The 23982-nt window shown below is 33.2% G+C and overlaps 1 protein-coding gene across 3 annotated transcripts in view; it reads right to left on the bottom strand.

Annotated features, from left to right (window-relative positions):
- RabGGTb (geranylgeranyl transferase type-2 subunit beta) overlaps positions 1–23982 on the bottom strand; it is a 181312-nt gene that overhangs the window by 62539 nt on the left and 94791 nt on the right. For all 3 annotated transcript variants that reach the window (XM_085820869.1, XM_085820879.1, XM_085820874.1), the window contains one exon: positions 13700–13805. In XM_085820869.1, coding sequence (XP_085676995.1) covers positions 13700–13805 — 106 coding nt within the window. The remainder of the gene's footprint in view (positions 1–13699; positions 13806–23982) is intronic.

Genomic DNA, 23982 nt, shown 5'->3' with positions numbered 1-23982 from the left:
TGTCGATCGAGTAAAGCCACCTCTGTGCCAACCATATACAGGTCCGCATAAAGTCCTTTCTAGAACGGACAAAACTTTCACAATTGATGTTAACGGTCTGAAATCTACTGTGTCTATAGACCGTGTGAAACCAGCCTATTTGCTTTCGGACTCTAATTTGCCTGAACTAAAAACAAATAAAGACTTAAAGACAGTTCAGCAGAATAAATCTGCAAACGAACTCTCTAAGACACAAACTGTCACCAGATCGGGAAGATATGTTCACTTCCCTAAGAAACTTGCTTCTTACATAACAATTTAAAATACTTTTTTAAAATTCATATCTTAACATATTTCTTGTTATTTCATGTTTATTATATGTGTCAATACCTTGTTATATATTGAATTGCATTTTGATCTTTTCTAATTTTATATTCTAATTTTGTAATCATGTAAAAAAATACCCGACAGTACGGATCCGCTGAGATAATTTCATAACCTATGTCGTTCCTTTGAATAGCCATTAAAGGAACTGGGGGGAAACTCTGTGGTGATGGCGATAAGGAGCGCGCCTTGCGCCCTCCGATAAGTGTGGCAACCCTAGAGGAGAAGTTTCTTACGAGTAGCGAGCAGAGCGAAACAGGCAGGCTGTCGGGCAGTGTGCGCGAAGTTCCGAAATAAAGCTTAATTTTTATTGTGCACTATGTCTTGTTAATATTTATATTAATGCAGTAAGAACATAATCTGTGATATGGAATTCGAGGATTGGTGGTAAAACATAACCGGAAATCTCCATAAACGTCCGGATTTCGGACTTTGTACTGTATATAATTAATAATTTGGAATGAAGCAATTTTCCCCCAATATTGCCTGTTAAACTTCGACATAGTTCACGCATTTGGCCGACAAAATGTACTACGTATAGAGCAAAAGTGGTATGTGATGTTATTGCAGTTGTTAAAAAGGTAGCTTTACTAAAAGATGCACATAGTAAAACAACTAATTTATGTTTTCCAGAACCAGCTAAATTATTGTGGTAACTAGTAAATTTAATTATCGTAGATTTTCCAACTCCAGTGGAGTAACTTACGAATTTTTTTAATGGTAATTTGTGTGTTTTGAAACAATTCTTCACGTGTATTATAAATTCACTCTGAATTAATTAACTTGGACATCATATTTAACTATTCCTTTGACAATATTTAGGGCATACAAAATAACACTAAAATTTGTCTTTGCAAATTTCTTTAATACCCTATTGTAAAATATCACTTCAATGATGTCCAGATAATTCATCTTCTATGTTCTGAATTTCATTCTGAGCATTTTCTAAAGCTTTGTCTAATATATTATCACCTACAAATGAATATTTTTGTTGATTTTTTTCAACTGTCTCTGCATTATTATTGTAAACATTTTCCATACCTACATTTCCTACTTCATGAGTTTCATTTTGACAAGGCAAAAATAACAGAATTTGTTCACGATAATAATTGAACAAGTCTCAATTTAACTTATACTGCCTGTATCTAATTACAGCAATTTTTTTAGGTCAGCATTCAATTAATTCATCATCATTTTTCTTATTTTGAATAACTAGAAACAAAATCTGCTAAACATGTATTTCTGACTGCTTGTTTGTGTATTGGTGGTATACTTTTTTACGGCATTATCCACGAATATTTATATATAATCAGAATTCAATTTCCATAATTCAACCAGAGGCATTAAAATTACATTCACTAATTGGATTTGTGTTAATATAAATCATTTATCTACTACTTTTTGTCAATGGTAACAATGAAATGTGAATTTCATTAAATTGCATTAAATTACTATTAAAAATGTGTTAGTAATATTTTTAAATCTTTCTTTTACACTAGTAGTAACACTATTATCATCTTATTCTGTATCATGTACTGACCTGCATTCACTTTTCATACGTAGTTAATTATGTACAATGCTATACTGCAGCGGTTCTCAAGCTTTTGACTAATGCGTCATCTAAACAAAAATTGAAAAATTTTAGTATTAGCACTACAAAGTGCTACTACCACTGGCACTCTTGAACAAAGCTCAGATCGCATAAATTTACGAGTGTTAGAGAAAAAACTCAGTCAGGATGTTGGGGATTTAATTTTAGCTTCTTTGTATACCACCTGTTTTTCTCTTTACCACTGGTTGAGAACCCCTGCTATACTGTATTCTTCCAAAACAAACATAGTGTAAAAACTTATATCGGGCCGGAGGGGGGGGGAAATGTCGTCTTGATTGAGAATCTAGTATTGAATCCAAATTTTCCAAAAAAAAAAAAAAAAAAAAAAAAATGTGTCATGTTAGAGTTTTTCCTCTCCTGGTCTTTTGGGCTACGGGGGAAGTAGACAACAAATTTTGAATGGAAAAACTCTGAGAAGAAGGAAAGGCAGGATACAAAAGGAGCCAGACTGGGAAAAGTCAAAATCAGGAAAAATAAATTCTCATAATTAGGTTTTAAAGTCTTTATCATGTTTTAAAATGTCATAATCGAGGAAAAAATTTTGATGCAGAATTAGAAAAACTAAAATAAATTCATTTTACACAAACACATGCATTCTACTATTTCTAACAGTTAATTTAAACTAACTAACAGGATTAAAAGGTCTGAGTTTGGTTGAATGAACAATTCCCCCCCCCTTTTTTTTAGTAAGAGGATTAGGCTTATCTTGAAATTCTTCATACATTACTAAATCAGATATTTTAAAATTACTGGATTCATAAATGGGTATCATACCTTTCTTTATTTACATTGTGATAACCCTCAGACCTTTTTTGGACAGTTTTTCTAGCTTTTTCGATTGGTGGATATACTTCTTGATTTTCAAGTAGGGGATCATAAGGCGATTTGTACACATAAAATAAGATGGAGGGAATTTTGTTACAGAATGTGGTGTATTATTATATTCTTCAGTAACCTGAGGTAACAATTTTGTCCATGCAATATTACCTTGATAAGAATTTAATTTACATTTTAGTCTAGTTATAAATGTTTGATTAACTCGTTCAACTTTACCATTAGTTTGAGGTCTATTAAAAGTAGTTAATAATTGTTTTACATAAGATTTTTTTAAAAAGCACTTAAAATTTGAAGTACAAGCAGCATTTCTATCACTTGAAATTTTCTTTGGTAATTGAATTTGAAAAATTAGTCTTAAACAATTTATATCAGTAGTTACACTTTTAGAAGCAAAAGTCCAGATATAATGAGTAGCATGATCTATAATAATGCGAATACATTTCTTAATAGAATTATAATAGTTCAAACCACCAACAGTATCAATAGATAATATTTCAAAAGGTTCACTAACTGTTTAAAATTTTTGCATTTGTTCTGCGATGCGCTAGCACATCGTCTAAGCAAATCATCTGCCAGAGTATCTGTGGAGCTGCAAAGTGTTACTGTGGTTACCAGTTTTTTTTTACTGATGTTATTGTTAAAAATAAATGAAAATGGTTGTTCTGAAGATTTAAAGTTGTGTTTTAATTACTTTTTTGAACAACATTTTTTATATATTGGTGCACCGTTTTGGGAAATTGTATGAACCACCTGGTGTAAAATTTATATCTGTTTTCATAAATCGTTGGAACTCTCGAAGGTGGGGTAAGTAATAATATTAGTTTCAAGAATTTGTTGATAATAGTTTGTTTGAGTTTTGAAGAATATAAGTAAAATGCATTGTGTAGTAGTAGTATTTACGGTTTCATTCAGCAGAATAGAATTGGTTTGTTGCAGTACTGTTATTATTAATGGCTAAAGAGTTAGATAGACTTAAGAAGCAACATACCTGCCATAGAGGACAGGTAACAAAATTAATATCAAAAATAGAAAATGGTATGTCTGAACCACATATAGAAGTAGATAAATTAGAAAGCCTTTTAGTTCAGTTTCAATTCAAAGACAAACTGCTGAAATCTTTTGACAATAAAATCAGAGATCTTTTAAATGATGCAGAAATGCAATCAGAAATAGAGAGAATGAATTTAATGAAGTAATCATATTTAACTCAGTAATATTAAAAAATTAAATAAAATCATTGCAATCCTCATCTGTAGAAGAACACTCATGTTTGCAACCTATAACAAACCAAAGTAGACCAAATACAAACGCGAAGTTACCTAAACTGAAAGTTCATATGTATTACGGGGACCCATCTGAGTATTTAAATTTCTGGAATCAATTTGAAATTTCTATTGACCCTTTCCTTTCAGATGTTGAAAAGTTTTCTTATTTAGTTGGTTTGGAGGTAAAGCTCTTTCTTGTATTAAAGGTTTCACTATTACCTCAGAGAACTCTCTTAGAACTAGGTTGGCTCTTAAATTAATCCAAGATACCTTTGGGCAGAAAAACATATTAATAAATGCCCATATGTCTAAACTTTTGAACATGACACTGTTAAAGAACATTTATAATTTACAAGAATTGAGAAATCTGTATTTTAAGTGTCAAACCCAAATTCGTTCTCTTGAGAGTTTAGACATAAAATCAGAAAATTATAGCATAATGATATGTGCCGTAATTTTGAACCTTTTTCCCAGTGACCTCGTTTTGGAATTCAGCAAAAGTCAAATCTCGAGCACTAATCATAATTTTAATGAGTTCGTGGATTTTTTACATTGTTCCATTACTACAAGAGAGAGAACATTTCATATACACTCTCCTTCCTCGCAAGCAACACGTAGCCAGTATAAACAATCTAACCACAGAAATTTTGGAGCCCCCCAATTGCAATAAATTTCTTTACTCCACTAATGAATTGCTGACCAGTGCTACTTTAAACACTTGTATATTTTGCAGTCAGCATTTGTGTAAGAATTTGAAAAAAAAAAAAAAAAAAAAAAAAAAAAGATAGAAAGAAAGAAAGAAGCTTTTATGAGAAAAAAGATGTTTATTATGCTGTAATATAAATTGCTCTGCAAAGGGACAAACTGCTGCTTTTGCAATGGTGCACACGTCTGCGCAATATGCTTTAAATTAGAAAATTCTAAAAAAACATGGTTTGGAAACAAAATCTAATGAAACAGTTGTTACTTCATCGACTTATATACTGAATGACAGAAGAGGAATTTTGTTGCAATGTGTAAAAGTAGAAATTGTTGGAAAAAAGTTGTCAGATTTTATTTCTTGTTTACTTGGTATTGGATCTAGGTGCACATTTATAAAGAAAGAAGTTTTTGAAAGGTTGGGATTGAAGGTGGTGGGTTTAGAAAAATTGAATATTTATAGCTTTAGCACAAAGACAGATTTGCCGAAGGGTGGAATTGAAGTTGAGAAATATTTTGAATGGAAGTGAAGTGCTTATTGAAGCATTAGAAATTGATGAAATATCGAAAGCTCCTATAAATATTCCAGGTCGAGGTATTTGTGCAGAAATAAGTCGAGGGAATTTCCATTAACATTTGATTTTAAGGAGTTATCTAGCAATTGTGAAATTTCATTGTTGATAGGAGCAGATTTTTACTGGGATTTGAGCGGTTGAACCCGTCATTAGTAGCTATAGAAACTGCCTTTGGGTGGTCACTCCAAGGAAAATATGATGATTTAAGTTTCCATGTCGATTAATTTTGTTCTCAATGAAAGAGAGTTGGTCTCCACTGAGCTAAGGTGCTTTTGGGAATTGGAGAGTTTGGGCATTAGAAGTGACAAAACAGATATTTCCGGTGCCAAAGAAAGGGAAATTCTAAAGGAGTTAATGAACAGATTCAGTTTATAAATGGCAGGTACTGTGTGAGGTTTCCGTGGATAGCAGGTATGTAGGAGAAATTGGGAAGTAATAGGGAGGTCGCGTTGAAATGTTTTAACAGTTTAGCTCAGAGGTTCAAGAGAGATCTGTCGTATAAGCAATATCGGGACGTTGTCGACAGTAATCTTAAAGAAGGAATAGTTGAAATATCTTCCGATTTGTTAGAGGATGAATTATTACTTTACTTACCCCACCATGTTGTTATTCGAAAAGACAAGGTCAGCAGCCATCTGCGAATTGTATTTGATGGTGCAGAAGAAGAACATGGAGAAGGAGAACTTTCACTAAATGACTGTCTCCACAATGGTGTGAACTTGTACCCTAATTTATTTGAACTGTTATTAAAATTTAAACAAAATTCTCTAGCTTATACATCTGACATACAGCAAGCCTTCCTGAAAATTCAAATCGATCCAGAAGATCCTCGGTAAACTAAATTTTTCTGGATTAATGATCTAAGTAAATTTATTGTGCTGAATTTTACTCGTGTTTCATTTGGACTTACATCAAGTCCTTACCTGCTCACAGCTACACTGAAATTTCATTTTGAAAACTATCAAAATTTGTATCGAGAAACCTGTGAATTGCTACTAAATTCTTTCTGGATTGACAATTTTGTTGCTGAAGCTGATGAAGTAGAGACAGCTCTGAAAACCAGCATCAAAAGCATTGAAATTCTTAAGAATGCTGGAATAGTGCTAAGGAAATGGCAGACTACTTCTGTTGAACTTTGCAACCTATGGAAGACAGATGGTATAGAAACTATTGATACTGAAGAAGCCATCACTGTATATAGTATGCCACCAAAAGTTCTAGGAATGGCCTGGAATATAGACAAGGACTGATGTTTTTTGACATAAAAAATTTCATGAATATTCTTTCCAACAGATCCAGTACAAAGTGCTTCATCTTGCAGATATTGGGTCATATCATTGACCCAATTGGATTCATCAGACCTTTCATAGTTCGACTTAAGCTGTTATTTCAAGAGCTGTGGACAGCTGGCATGGACTGAGATGATGAACTCCCCTGTTTACTGGACTAAAAGAGGCAGTTGCGCTGAAGTTGAACATTTGAATAATGTCGCAGTTCCTAGATATTATCTTTCTGAATTAAATTTATATGATTTTGTTTAATTTGCTATTCATTCTTTTTCAGATGCATCTATGGCGGCATACGGGTGAGTAGTATATTTGAGAGAAGTCAGTCGAGATGATAGAGTTATTACGAGTTTTATATGTTCCAAGAATAGAATTGCCCCTTTCAAATCTATCACACTCCCATGTTTGGAATTGCTAGCATGTATGTTATCTTCTAGGCTTGCTAAGTGACAAGTAAGTAAATGTTAGAAATTTGATGTAAATTGCTACTTTTGGATTGATTCCAAAATATGTCTGTTTTGGGTAAAGGGTAAGGCCTGTAAATACAAATCCTTTGAAGAATAGAGTAGAGGAAATTCAAAATTTGATCAATCCTAACAAATGGCATCATTGTCCTGGAAAGGAAAATCCTGCGGATATCCTTTCTAGGAGTATTTCAGCCTCGAACTTAGCTGGAGATCCTTTGTGGTGGCATAGACTACCTTGGTTGAGTCAACCTTATAAGTTTTGGCCTGATAAGATTAAAATTGAAAATCTCACTGAGGATTTAGAATTGAGAAAGGAATTTGAAACTATAACACAAAATAAATATGTAGTGGAGAATTCTCAATTTATTTTAAATTTGAATAACTATAGTAACCCAACTAAGGTACCAAAAATTACAGTATTAATTAAAAGATTCTTTGATACACTTGGAAAAGAACATGCAAAAATGGGACCTTACACTGCAGTTGAACTCTTGAAGGCAGAACAAGACTGGATAGAGTATGAACAAGGAGTTGTTTACTCTTCTGAATTAGAATGCCTTAAATGTGGTACCCAAATTCATAAACAATCGTCTCTTTATCAGCTAGTCCCATTTTTAGATGAAAATGGCATGGTATTTTGCATGTAAGAAGTAGGCTTGAGCAAAGCAGATTTGGCATTGATGAAATCGCGTTTAATGTATAACTGACAGTATAAGCTAAGCTAAAATTATCTAATTCAGTTAATGTTGCAGATTGTGTTGTTCCTTAATCTTCGAATTGGATTCGGCTTATTATTTTTTGCAGACTGTTAGAGCAATTTTATAAAAGTAAGCTTGAACATTCGATTATGTCAAATGGAATTTCCGATATATATTTACTAATATGTAAAAGATCTACAAAGCGAAAGTATGTTTTGAAATCCGAAATCTGTGTATCAATTTCACGCTGCTCTGCGGCAGGTGGGGGGCAGAAACGCAGCGGCGCGTAATGAATTGGAAGTTGATCTGTCAGCACTATTCTTATCTTCAGGGCAGATGTTTTTATTTTATTTGGCTTATAATTCCTTACTAAATGCAGTATTTCATCTTGATGTAATCCGTCTTTGATATGATTTAAATCAAATTCCTCGTCATTATAATTCGCTTCCGATAGCGAAGAAAGTGACAGAGGTTATTGAAAACGAAAACATTTCAATTGACAAATTAGTCGATGTTCTCGACACAGCAATTATAGGACTTGAACAGCGGAACTTTGTAAATGAACAAGAAATTATGTCTGTTTATAGAATTAAAGAGAATGTATTATCACATAAAAAATGAAGCAACTTAAACAACTTACATTGAAAGAAATGTTTAATAAAGTAAACAAATAAATATTAAGCTTTTTTTTTTTTTTTTTTTTTTTTTGTAAATTTTGATACCCTTTAGATCATAACTGTTCTTTATTTCATAAATTATGGTTTCATATTTTTAATTTTATAATTTCTGCATGCAATCTTACCAGATTTAAACTGATGATCTATAATCCGGAAAAATCGATAATCCGGAATCGCCGAAGTCCCGACTAGTCCGGATTAACGACTTTTGACTGTATACGTTTATACTTCCTAAAAATATGTGTAATTCTTTAAACATTTTTAGAGGCGTTGTAATTTTTTAATAACCTCAATATATGCATTACTGGGTTGATATTTTTTTGCTTGAACCTCATATCTAGAAAATTAATTTTTTTAACAAAGATACACTGTTTTAATTTTATATTCTCTTTTACACATATGTCAAATATTATCTTCAGATGTTTAAGATGTTCATCAAAATTTGGTGAAAATATTATAAGATCATCAAAATATTTATGGCAAACTGAATCTGATATTTATTTAAAATTTGTATAAGAGCTCTTTGGAAAACAGCTGGGGAATTTTTCCAAACAAAAGGTAATCTACTAAATTCATAAAGGCCAAAATTTGTAGTAAATGCTAATTTTGCAGTGTCTTTTTCATTTAATTTTATATGCCATAATAAACAAATGCTAAGTCCAATGTGGGAAACAATTCTAGGAATTAGTTCAGAATCTATTTTGGTACTAATTTGGTTAAGTTTCCAATAATCAATACACAATCTGGTTTTTGCCTGTTCATCTCTCTTATAAGCTTAAGTTACATGTGCAGCATAAGGACTGGATGATGATTTAATTATTCCCGCATTTAACAATTCATCTATTTGACTATTATCTTTAGGAAAGGCTCTATAGGATCTACACGCTATAGGCAATTCTGAAGTTAAGACTACTTGTGGAGATTCCATATTGATACAACATACATCATACTTGTTTTTAGCAAATACAGTGGATGGACAAAAATATGGAAACACCTTGTGAAATGCATGTTTGAAAAGAAAGATTGATTTTAATGAAATATGTACGTGGCGCTGGCGTTTTTGATTACTGACGCTACCTATACAACTTCGTAAATGTGCTAAACAGTTCGGTTGTTGTCGGAGTACTGTTATGTGAGGTTGTCATTGCATTATGTCAGAGTTAACAGACTTCGAACGTGGGCAAATTGTTGGAGCACGTATGGTAGGTGCTTCCGTAAGCAAGGTAGCCGAGGTGTTTAGTGTTTCAAGAGGTACTGTATCGAAGATTTATTCCGCATATTTGAAAAGCGAAAAAACATCATCTGCTAAATCACAGCGCGGACGAAAGTGTGTCCTGAGTTATCGTGACAGACGATCATTAAGGGCAATTGTGACGAAAAATAAGAAGACCACAGCTGCAAAAGTTACTGCTGAAATGAATGTTGTGTTACCGAACCCTGTGAGTACCAAAAGAATTAGAAGGGAGCTTCATAAACAGGGAATTGCTGGCCGTGCTGCAATTGAGAAGCCACTCATCAGTGATGCTAATGCCCGTAACAGGAAAAGGTGGTGTTTAAGTCATAAAGCCTGGACTATAGAGCAGTGGAAGCGAGTAATATGGTCTGACGAGTCTTCTTTCACATTGTTTCCCACTTCTGGCCGAGTTTACGTCTGGAGAACGCCATCTCAAGCCTATAATACAGACTGCTTGTTGCCAAGAGTGAAACATGGCGGGGGTTCTGTTATGGTTTGGGTAGCCATATCGTGGTTCTCTGCTAGCCGCATGATAACTGTGTCAGGGCACATGACTGCCAAGACTTATGTGAACATTTTGGCCGATCAAGTTCATCCCATGGTACAAACTTTGTTCCCCGATGGTGATGGTGTCTTCCAAGACGACTAAGCCCCTGTTCACACAGCTCACATTGTCCAGGACTGGTTTTCTGAGCACGAGGATGAGTTGTCCCATCTCCCCGGGCCACCACAGTCACCAGACCTGAATATTATCGAACCTTTGGGGTCTAAATTGAAACGGAAAGTGCGTTCTCATTATCCACCGCCAACATCGTTATCTGAACTTGCCACCGTTTTGCAGGAAGAATGGTATAATATTCCCTTGGCAAACATACAGGAACTGTATTTATCCATTCCGAGAAGACTGCAAGCTGTTTTGGATGCCAACGGGTTTCCTACGCCATATTAAGCAAAGAAACATGTTTTTTTAAAGGTGTTTCCATATTTTTGTCTAACCCCTGTATATGATTATAGTTACTTAACAATTTTTGCAACTTATCATCAGCAATTTCACTATTTTCTGCATAATTATCAAATTTCTTAGTACTTGCACTATTTTTACATAAAAAAATATTTTGAAAAAGTTTATCTAATTGAATGCCTTTACTTACGATACCTTCATAGCGGGTAAATTTTTCTGATTACATTGAACATTCACCTTGAAATATTTTCATTTTTTATGTACAGTTTTCTGAGAATCTTTATAATAATAGCTTAAGGAAATAACTGATAAGGACAAACCATATGTCGTGGCTGGAAATACCTCTAGGCCTGATTTTGAGGCATATTTTGCCTAGAACAATAATGAGAATGATACCTGGGTAGTAAATTTCTAAGTTGGTAGAAATTTTTATGTAGACTTTGTCTGGGAGTTGAAAATTTTTGTGTCTCACTTTTTCCAGCGAACTTGATGTAAGGAAAATTTTTCTAGCTGTTGCAATCCCGTCTTGTACAGACACAATATTTTGTATTAGCAATATTTTCTGTTGCTCTGATAGTCCCTGATTCAAATTGTCATCTAATTTTAGACTAGCTTCAAATTTTAACTTTTGTCGGAAATACTTATCGATCTCATTGAATTTAAAGTAATGGCAACAAAATCATTAAAGGTAACAGTTTCTGCAGTTGCAAAGTAGGTGAGGAATTTATCTTTTGGAGTTTGCTGCTCTAAATCTACACACTCATGTACATAAAATGCAAATGCCTTGCCATGAAAGCACTCTGAAAACACCAATGGCTTATCATTCCCATTAATATTTTTACTGGTAAACTTTCGTTCAAACAATAATAAATATTTATCTATAGAAATATCACTATTCGAACCATGAAATACGGCACACTGAAATTTATCCATACTTACAGAAACTATTTCTGTAGCTAATTTTGCTTGAAATCAGATCTCCATTGTTAATTTTTGCTTTTTCCGAAAACTAAACACAACACCAAGAATTTGCAGTAATTACCCCTGAATCATAAATTTTTAGAAGCACTGATAATCATAATACTGAATCACTTTGCATACATCATGACACTGAAAACATGACTTTAAAGGACCCTATTTGAACACTCGATGACACACTTTTCACTTTAAACACGATGCAAGCAAGCACACAAGATGCATGGCACATGTAAACACATCACTAGATGATGACCTTGACACAGAAAAAACAGCACAGAGTTTTCATCACAGATAAGTCATGTCGCATAACAGGCGAAGGAAGGTATGCAGCAAGCACGACTCACTTTGGTGGCTTTCAAAGCACTTTTGAACATGGCATTAAACTACTTTTTAATTTTTATTTTCACAGTCACTTTTTGATATCATTGAAAATCCACTGGGAAACTTTCACCGCAAGTAATCCTGTCTGACTTTTAATTTCATGTGATATTTTGACTGCATAGGTGGAATTCAGTACTTTTAACTTTTGGTTGTAGACGGCTGAGTGGCAAGGCATATACATGAAGATAAAAAAACTGGATTTTTACGAATCACCAATCTTTACTTTCGCACATATCAAATCATTTCTTAGTGGATAAGATACTTCTAGATCATAAGCAATTATAATAATTTTTATATACACAGGTAATGGGATACAGTGTCATTTTAGGCAAGTGGGCATAGCAGTGTACAGATGTTGGTATGGCGGAAGCTAGGAAAAGCAATGACGTAGTTGCTTGCGAGCAGTGTTTATACTAAATATGTGTGCAAGTACAGCCAATCTGCAGTTGGTTAATTTGGGGTTTTAGTTTCATTTTAAGCAGCGTTATGCAACATGAAAAGATCTCGAATTTGGGAGAACACATGAATTTAGGGAAATTTTTGGTAACCTGACTGTTACCAAATTTAGAACAGTTAATTTTGAGTTCACCAATCATTTAGCCTGCCACCATTGTTTCTTATAACTTACATATTACATATATATGATGGTGAAATCACAATAAAAACTTCATTTTCATCATATTTATAAATTATAAATCTATGTATAAATTGAATGCATTCTTATAACTTTTGTTATTGAAAGGATTATATATATATTGGTGTTCTTTAACCAAAGAAAAATGTGTTCATGCAAAGGGTCATGTACTTAAAACTCGATCCACTCATAACTATCCCAACTAAATATTCATCAAAAACACTGTTTGGCCATTTTGAGAGTAATATTAATTTATTTGCTTTGTAATCAAAGTACTATGCATAGGTTACTGGATCTCGTGTAACTAATTCAGATTTTTCTGCGTCATCTAACTGTAACATCTGTTTAATATTAAAGAAATAAGATTTTTGAGATTCATTTAAACTCTAAAACAGTGAATCGTTTTTGAGTTAAATCACATATTGGTTTCTTAAAAAAAAAAAAAAAAAAAAAAAAAAAAAAAAAAACTATTATAAATAACACACAATATAAGTCAAAAATATTTCTCTGTTTAGATATTAAAAATATTCTTATGTCAAAAGTAGTAGTCAAATAAAATAAAAAAATGAGGGTAATCATATTTTTGCACGAAAATCATACGGATTACTTTTACTCTCAAGCAGTTCTTTTACACACAAATATCAGATCCTCATATATTAAGACAGTGCAAAAATAAATAAATAAAAGTCTTTACAAATATACTTTTATGAATCAAGCCAACAAAATCTATTCAAATTTATTTTTCAATAAAGAGAGGAGGTTTAGGGGGGGAAGGTAGCATACATGATAGTTTACTTTATAGAAAGACATAAAAATAATGCTACTAAGTAAAACTAAGATATTACATACTTTCTATTTTTTCAAAACTATATAAAATGAAAAGAAATTGAAGAAAAATTTATTTTAAAGCAGTATGCTTTAAATTTTATGCTTTTTTTTTTTTTAATTTCTACTCTTATACATTCTTGCACTATAGTAAATATATTTAATTTATCCTACTCATAAACTACAAATAAAAAAATTAATTCTTACCCCATTTATCACCGGTAAAACTACCATCTTCTTGCTGTAAACCTTTGATAAATTCAACAGTTTTCTCTACATCAATAATATCAAGTGCATCATACATAGTTAAAATCTAAGTAAACAAGAAAAATATTCAAATTAATTTATTAACAAAATAAAATGTTTAAAAAATAAAGCATAAATTTTTCATTTAAAAGCTGACAGTTTTTTAATCAACTTCTGCAACCTACCAAATTTTGTTATATAATCAAATATACGATGTAAATATAATACGTATAAATGATTGAGACAGACAGAGTGTGATAATCTTTAAAGCAAGGATAAACACAAAGTCCAACATTGCATATCTTAAAAAATTAAGAAGTCTGTTTTACTTTCCGTTGATTTCTTATAATCTATGAAGAAGCTACACACCTCCTTCTGCATCTCCCCCCCATTTTATTTACATTAAGTAAGAAAAATCATTACAGAAAGCCTCAAAACGGTAGACATTGATTTAGCAGTTAACTGCTTTTCTATCCTAAAGCTTCCATATTTTTCAAAAATTTGCTCTACCACTTTCATTTAAATTGAGCAGACAGAGTTTGAAACCTGTACTGTTTATCACATTCAACAAAGCAATATCCATTAGACCGATGAATAATTTATTACAACATTTAACTGACTTCCTGAAAGATGGATTGTGACCCTCAAAATTGACAAAATCCAGATTTGTACTGCACTAAATAACATATGTTGGTTTTAGAATTTTCGTTTCTATTTATCTGACTTTTTACTCTGTATCAACCGTATTTGGCAGTCAGTATGTATGGCAGTCAGAAAAGAAGAAAAGATGAAAACAATTACATTTATTTCCTCCTTGAACTGCATCCAGGCCACTTCTTTTAACTTCATCTTTTAACATTCCTTTCCTTGTTTTAAAAACTCTTTAACACATACATTTGTTCTTTCCTTTATTTCTCACACATTTCCACTTTTTTTTTTTTTTTAGTATCAAATTACCTGGTTCATTTGTTCTATATGCAACACATCTAGAATGTAACAGAACATAATTGCATAGTAATTTATTTCTTTAATAGCATTTAAAATGCTATTTTAAATTGTTTTTGACATTATGTTAATAATTTCATTTTGATTTGTCTTTGATAAATATGATACCTGTCCCTGTTTTAGGTCTAACTGGTACTAAAAAGCTGAATTATCTTTGGCAAGCAGAGACATTACATTAATAAAATTTTGTTGACTAGGCCAAGGACACTTTGTGAACAGGCTATTGGGAGTGTCATCAGACACACAGAGAGAAAAACACTTTGCTGAAAGATACAATACAGCATCCATGACTATGTTAATCATACATTCTCTGGGGATTTCAGATGCTGCATGCTCAGTTAATATTTCTGAAACTTTTTTTTTTTTTTTTTTCAATTAATGAATCTTGTAGTACACAATGCTGATGTAGCCCCATCAACCTGTTTCTGGTAAATCTTGCAGGGTGTACAAAAATTGTATTTTTGGTTTTAGAACATATGATCCAAGATTTAATCTTTTCTTCATTTGCCAATGTTCTGTACCACATAGAAGATGACAAATGTCTGCCATCATATTCAGTGGAACTAAAGTCTACGTTTTCTAGATGTTTTCCAGATAACAATACAGCTTGACTTCTTAAGAAAGATCCTTTCTCATCATTCATTTTTTTCTGTGACTGGCCAACTGCGTAGGTCCGGCAAATCAAAAGTTCCTTTGTCTTCATTTTTCTGTTGCCCACTCCAACCTACATGAGGAGATTCTTTACAAGGTGTGTTAAAATAGAAACCAAACCAAATATGGTTGATACAGAAATAGCTCGCCAACTGGCAGAGGAAATGCACTGTAGCTACTGAACGTACATAGTGGCAAGTTTAAGCAACAAAGTGCCATTTGTTGCATTTCGCTGACCGTTAGTTGGCGAGCTACACCAACTGAAGTGACCACATGCACAAGCTGTTCGTCAGATTAACGCCAAAGTGAAAATGAAAGAGTTTGAAGAACAAAGTGTGTGAAATTTTCATACAGCTTTGGCAAAACTTTCAAAGAGACATTTCAGTTGCTTAATTAAGAATATGGGAAGGACTGTATAAGTTCCATGCAGTGCTATGGATGGTTTAAGCATTTCCAACATGGCAAAAAAGTCAGTCGGTGATGATTCCCCAGCCCGGACAACCTTCCACATCAACAGATGATAACCATGTCAAGCGAGCTTGTGCTGTGATTTGTGGAACTCTCATTTAACTTTTTGAGAAGTTGCTGACAAAGTGGACACTAGCACAGGATCATGCCATCAAATTTTAAGTGAGAAACTTGAGATACATTGTGTCAGTGCAAAATTTGTGTCATATTTGCTGACTTACTATCAGAACCCATTTTGAAATCAGCCAGGAACTGTTTGCCAATGACAATAAAAACTTTTTAAAGAGCATCAAAACAGACAGTGACACACGGGTTTATGGCCATGATACTGAATCAAAGTAGTCATCACAGTGGCTGGACAAAAGGCTCCAAATCCAAAAACAGCACGCATGAGTCAGTCAAAGATTAATTATTGGTGTTGGTTATGTTTTTTGACTGCAAAGGTGCTGTCCATCAGGAATTTGTACCATGTGGTCAGTTGGTAAATAAAGAAGTGTGCCATAGAATTCTAGCCCATTTGAGGGATGCGTGTGCAGGAAGAGGCATGAATTGTGGAAAAAGCACACTTGGATGTTGCATCATGACAATGCGCCGGCTCATGTGTCACTTTTTGTCGACAGCTATCTAGCAAAACATCACATTTCAATACTGTGCCCCATTTACCATATTATCTAGACCTAGCCCAAGCAGACTTTCCTGTTTCCAAAACTGACAACCACATTAAAAAGACGTTGTTTCTAAACCACAACAAAATCTGACAAGAGACTTGCACATAAACCCAGAAAATGTGTTGCAGGAGGCTTTCCAAAAATAGAAGAAATGATGAGAATGGTGTATTGCCAGTAGAGGACAGTGTTTAAAATGGACTAAGGAAGACAGTACTTAAAATGTTAAGCAATAAAAATATTTATAGCTAAATTTTGGTTTCTTTTTTTACGGCTTATATTACGGGATATGGCCCATTCCCGACTTAACTTCAATAGGCATGGCATAACAACCAAGGACATATGCGTCTGCGGAGCAGAAGGACCCCCCCATTCCCGACTTACTTCAATAGACATGGCATAACAACCATGGACATATGCGTCTGCGGAGCGGAAGCCCCCCCCCCAGACCACTATGTTTTTGAATGCCATCATCTGACAACAGGAAATCACCTCCCTCTTCCCATCAACAATAGAGAAGCTTATCACTGCTTTTTTATAAAGCACAAACCGGCAGTAAATACAATATGCAAAGTTGTCAACAAGCTCAAGGGAATGGGATCAGATTTGTGCTCTCCTCATTAAACAAAATTTGCAAGCCATGATACACTAAGTCAGCACATAGTTCCACATCCGCAGACACGCAAGTCTACTCCTAAAATTTACATGAGTCCCTATTACAGACACTTATCAAATAATGTACAGTCAAATGTTTCCAGCATGTATTTAACATTTCCTCTTCTGTATATGCATAATACATAATATTTTTTATCTATGAGCCTGTATTTTAATCCTATTATTTCGTAACTGTATTTTTGTATCTGTATTTTTAATTTGTATTTTTATTTGAATTTTATTATTAATACGCAAAATTACCATAGCAAATTGCCACAACAAATGTCAAAACAGTAAAACAAATGTAATCTCCCTTGTATGGCCATGTAAGTGCTCTAGTTAACATCCTAAAAAGCTCCCAAGGCGGCCAGCCTGTTGAGGCCTCAGGAAGTTGTTCCTGGTTAGTGAAGGGCACGGGAAACGCAAGGTTCTTTAATATACTAAGGTTAGGCCAGGAACGGAAAAAGCGTGCCATTGGTTGCTGGTGGTGACGTCACCCGGGAGACAAGATGCATCGGCCGACGCGCCTGCTACATGATTTTCGTAATGGAAAAAATGTAAACTAAAGCAAAATGATCATTTTATATGTGGTAGATACACCGGAAATACCGGGTATATACTTTCCGATTAAGTATTTTGTTAAAGCAAATGTTTATTTTATGCACAGAATTCGTACGAATGCTGAAAATAATTGTAAACATTAAATTCTTTTCATAAAGGAAAGCATTAGAAAATGAAAAACGATATTTAAGTTAATTAAGGGAAATAAATATTGTAAAACAAGGTATTTTTCAATATTTTTTCATAGTATTGTTTGCACTAAATAAATTTTGTTGAACAGAACACATGATGGCATAACTGCTAAGACCATGGTAAAAACATAATCAAAAAGTATTATTCTATTTATTTTCATTGCTCATGCACTTTTTTTAATACAAATGAACTTTGACATTCCATGAGAAATATATGATCATGATTTTCAGTTTAATTTACATATCTCAAGCAAAAATATATGTAAAAAGATTTGACTTAACAAATTCATATTTAAATACCATAAAATTCTACAAATTTCTTAATATCCATCATTATACTTTTAAATAGTATACTTATCACATTCTTTTTAAAGTGAAAAGTCACTTCATACTGATTCACTTCAGATTTTAGCAGAAGTGCATATATTTTCAGTATAATCTAAAAGTACTCTTGTAATCCCTTACACTCCCAAGATTTCTATATAACATTTATCCTGACGTGATTATTTGCTATAGTAAATAATCTTTGATATTGGCATCCTATTCTTCCTTCCATACATTAAAAATGGAACAATTAAAATACATTTTCTTACACATATACGCACAATAATAATAAACTTGCCCTACATCTTAGTTTCGGCTCACCAGCAGCTGAGCGGTAAAGTCGCTGAACACTGGTAGTTCGGTCCGAATCCCGCGAACGGGCTGGCTGCATGGGCGTTTTTGTGGTTTTCCTCATGTGTAATGTGTATACGAGCCAGTTTCCCTGAGAAAGTCCTCTACGAAGGCATCACACCTATTACGCAGATAGCCCTAGTGTGCTTTTCCATAATTAAATACACCACCACATCTTAGTTTCAATTCAGCCTGTACACAAATTAAATATTTTTAATTACTAATGTATTTTTATCAGGTTGTTTCTTAAAATACTTTTGTTATACTCAAAATATGTGTTCAATATTGAATTATTTTTCTTTCTCTTATAATTAAAAACAAGTTATATGGAATCAAAATTAAAACATATGCAGCAGTTAAATAACACTGAACAGAATATCTTACTTACTCTTTCGCTATTTGTATTCCAGCATTATACACAGATTTGTTTTCCTTCAGGGTCAGGTATGTGTAAGTTCACTTAGTTATATCAATTAAATTACATCAGACATATGCATCAGTTAAACAACATTGAAGGAAATATGTCGCTCGCTCATCGATGTTTGCATCATAGTGTGGTCGATAAATTGTTATTTCTTCTGAAGCATGTATCAGTTTACTTAGTTCTCAATGCTTAACCCAGACATTGCTTCAATACATAGAATTACTTTTGGGATGTAAAGAAAGTAACCAAAGCATATAAATTAACTTGGATAAGCGAATTTATCAACTAATCATTCAGGTAGTCACTATTGGTAAACACGACACTGAGATTAAATATCTCGCTATAAGTCTACTTCATAAAAGGAAAATTATGATAAAAAATTAAAAACGAAGTAAAATGAAAAATAAATGTAAAATTACATAAACGTTATGTATGAAAACTACATAAATTCATTTAAAAAATAGTCAGTTATTTTATCTGGTTGTAAAGAAAGTTTTCCACCAAAAACGTTCTTCACAAAGCTAGAAAAAAACAACAACATGAAGGCAGTATATATAGCATGGGTACAAATCACCACACAAATCTATGATTTTCTGTCAACATTTTGGTAGTTTTTCAAAATCATCGACACATAAACTTGGTGGCCACGAGTTCAAAAGCAGATCAACTACATTTTGGACATCCTGTGCAGAATGGAAGATAGCACCAGCAAGATGTGGCTGCAGGTGTGATTAAGTAATCTCATGCAGTACCCAGTAATTGAACATGTGCGTCAAATCTACGAGATGCTTAGCGCAACTAATGGACATGGCACTAATGTCTAACTCTTCAGCTTTCGCTCTCTCGAGAGCATATGCAAGCCCTTGAGTGGTGTATATTGATATTCAACAAGTTCTCGTAGGTGGGCCTCATCAACATCAGTAGGTTGGCCAGAGTGATCTGCTTCTTCAGTATCATAAGCCTTGTTTTTGAACTTTAGGTACCAAACCTTCAGTGTCATTTGATATAACATTAGCACATAAAGTTGTACACATGATTTAGTGAAATTTTGTAGGTGACTTGCAAAAGAACTGGGAGAAAATTATAGTTCTAATCTGGTAGTGTGATAGTTTCATTTCACACACCTTGTATTTAATGGTATTTTTTTATAAATTTCAGAGCACACCGTTCTAAAGCAAGTCTCTCTTTTTCAAATACATTTTGCAATACAGTGTTCTAAAGCACGTTTCTTTCTTTAAAATGCATAATCTTTAATCATATATACAAAATATGATTTGAATTTCAAATCTTTCTTTAACCCTATATACGAAATATGATTAAATATGCCAATGTGAAATTTCGCAAAGAGGATATTTGAAGTGGCAGGATACTTTCATTAAAACACGAAAGCTTACTTTAATTGCTGGGAAAGACATTTCATGTCATACGAAAACACACATCTTTTTAATGCATGAAAAATATTTTCTGGTTCTCTGCTCCTTGAATGTCATAGTCCTTGTTTTTGCATTTTCGGTACTAAACCTTCACAGTTTCATATGACATTACATTAATACCTAAAGTTTTACACGTGATTTGGTGACATTCTGTAACTGACTTTTTGCAACACAACTGGAAATAAATGATGATTCTATTCTGTAGTAGTTAAAATAGATGTAGTAGTTAAGTAGATGATTCTATTTTGGAGTAGTTAAGTAGATGATTCTAATCTAGTAGAAATAGTTTAATTTCAGACACCTTGTATTCGATAACATATTTGTTTTATACATTTCACAATACAAAACCCTCAGAGTTTCATATGACATAACAGTAGTACCTAAAGTTGTACACATGATTTGGTGACATACTGTAGCTGACTTTTTGCAACACAACTAGAGTAGAAATAGTAGTTTTATTTCAGACACCTTGTACTCAATGATAAATGATATTTCTTTTACACATTTCACAACACAGTGTTTTAAAGCAAGTTTCTTTCAAATGCCAAATTTCTTTGACAAAATATGATTAAATATGTCAATGTGACATGTTTGTGAAGAGGATTTTTGCAGTGGTAGGATACTTTCATTAAAACACGAAAGCTTGTTTTGATTGTTGGAAAAGACATTTCATGTCGTAAGAAGTCTCACATCTTTGTAATGCACGGAAAATGTTTTTTGGTACACTATTTTATAGTACTATGCTCCTTGAGTGTAATAATCCTTATTTTTGAATTTTCGGTACCAAACCTTCACAGTGTCATATGATATAACATTAGTACCTAAAGCTGTACATATGATTTGTTGACATTCTGTAGCTTACTTTTTGCTACATATCTGGAAGTATGTGGTGGTTCTAATCCGATAGTGTGATAGTTACATTTCTGATACCTTGTACACAATGGTATTTTAATACAATTCACAACACACTGTTCTAAAGCAAATCTCTTTCTTTGCCAAAAGTTGTTTGAGAAAATATTATTAATCCTTGTTTTGAGTCCTTGTTTGAGCCATAGTCCTTGTTTTTGAACTTTCAATATCAAACATTCACAGTCTCATATGATGTAACATAAGTACCTAAAGTTGTATGCATGTTTTGTTGACATTCTGTAGCTCCCTTTTTGTAACATATCTGGAAGTAAATGATGGTTCTAATCTGGTAGCATTACAGTTCCATTTCAGACATCCTGTACTTAATGTTAATGGTATTCTCTTATAAATTTTACAACACAGTCTTCTAAAGCAAATTTCTTTCTTTAAAATGCCAAAAATTGTTTGACAAAATATTATTAAATATGCCAATGTGAAATATTTGCGAAGAGGATATTTGCAGTGGCAGAATACTTTCCTTAAAACACGAAAGCTTGTTTTGATTGTTGGGATCATGTCATAAGAAGCCTCACATCTTTGTAATGCATGGGAAATGTTTTCTGGTACACTATCTTCAAACTCGACACTGTGTAGTAAAGAATCATATGAATTTGACTTATCTGGCAATGATTTTTTACACTCATTTTCATTAACATTTTGAACTTCTTCTTCATCATCAATCGCTGTCCTGGCTGCTGTTGAAAAGTATCTTCATATATGAGTAGGATGTAATATGAGGAGGAGTTATAAAGATGATGCAATCCACTTCTGTGCCTTTTTCATATCAGCCTTATTTCTTTTCTTCTTTTTCATTTCTGCATTCAAATACCTCGAGCGTATAAATGTTCGTATCTTAACATATATTTTAATGATTTCATTATGCACATCAGGAAACTTTTGTGCAATTTTTTTACACATAGTTTGCATAATGTTATTACTTCTTGAAAGACCATCTTTCCCATGTTCACTTACAAACACAGCTTCAAATTGACTTATTTTTTTTAACCATTCCTCTGATGGAACAAGTAAACCACCACGAGAAAGCGTTTCTATTCAACCAACGTGTTCATCTGAAGGGAGATGGAGCAATTGTTCTGTAGGTGTTCCCAAAGAATGGTCATATTTTCTTCCACGGTAGGCTATGTAGCTTGCAAGGTCCCGAAAATGCTCTACAGAGCAGTCAGCTGCAGGTTCACTTGCAAGGACCAATCTAGAATCATCAAAAACAATATCCCTCATCTCAGTTTCACCGTCTAACATCTTCAGAGCTTCAGTCATGTCAGGTAAAATATTACCAAAAAAGTAAGAAGTAATGTATGCGTCTTCCTCCTCATCAGGAGCAACAGAAGATGTGTTAGAAAGTGAAATCTGGCAGAAATTATTAGTTAACAATAAAAGACGCATTCGATACTTCACATCTACGAGCAGTGGATGATCATAGAAATGGACCTCGGATTCGGGAAAAAAAAATTTCCAGGAAATCTTGATTTAGTCTGGATGTTAAAAGGTATTTAACTCCTAATTGTTTTAAATCAGAAAATAAGCCCAGCAGCGATCTAATCGACATCATAAATCCTTTCTGAAATGGTAATAGGTGCTTTGCCTTGCCAACTCTCATGTCTTCACAAAAAGCATAAAACTTCTTTAAGGTTCTCTAATGGATTTCTTCATGTATCCCATACGCACAAGATAATACTGTATCAGAGACAGGTTTCCTGGAGTTAAGAATATCAAATGAATTATTCACTAATTCAAAAAAAATTGCAGTTTCCTCTTTTTCTGGTATAAGATAGCGGATACCTTGTGCAGTATGGTTTGAAAATAACTGTGCAGCTAAATGCACACGCTGGCGTTCATTACCTTTAACAGAAATGTGACTTACGGACAACTTTGGGCAAATTTTCACTTCTTTGCAATCCATCGATATCAATCTTTCAATAGGTTCTTTTGTAATTAATCTATTTCCCGGAAGCGTTAATCCGTCACCAAAAAATCCATCATTTATGCAGAATTTCGGAAGAGTACTGTTTTTACTTTAGGAAACGATCTTTTAGTTCATTCCCAAAATCATTGCAGAGTTTGAACATCTCTTCCCTTTTAAATACAGTACTTCATTTATGCAAAAATATACAAAGACTCAGACTTCATAAATATCTTTCGATTATTTCTTTTGAAAATTCTTTTCTTAAATCTAAAAAATTTTTGCTTTCCTACATTTCAGAAGAGGCCAACGCCCAGTCGGCCCCCCATTATGGAACCCCTTTGGAAGGGGGTAATGAAGATTGGTGATTTTGCGCAAACAACAGAAACCGCGTAAACAGGAAGACACCGTTTTACACCCTAGTAATCTTGTGATAAGATTTGATAGCGTATGCAGAATAAAACATATAATGAAAGAATACTCCGTCATCCCTTTATCAATTTACGTGAAATTACATTATTAATTAATCAACATCTTTTAATAACAATAAAAGAAAATAGTTTAAAATATTATAACACTTTTCAGATTTCGGAATGTGAAAATTTTGTCTGTGACTTCCAAAGATACGAGTTTTCAATAAGAAGTGAAAAGGTATCAACAGCATTCTTTCCGCACGAGGAAATGAGA

This window comes from Stegodyphus dumicola, chromosome 1, assembly GCF_044657685.1.
Source record: "Stegodyphus dumicola isolate Sdum_Otavi_A_Nest chromosome 1, ASM4465768v1".
In the NCBI taxonomy this organism is placed as follows: Eukaryota; Metazoa; Arthropoda; class Arachnida; order Araneae; family Eresidae; genus Stegodyphus; species Stegodyphus dumicola.
The sequence above is the reverse complement of the archived record's forward strand: the minus strand, read 5'-3'. Positions and strand labels throughout refer to the sequence as shown.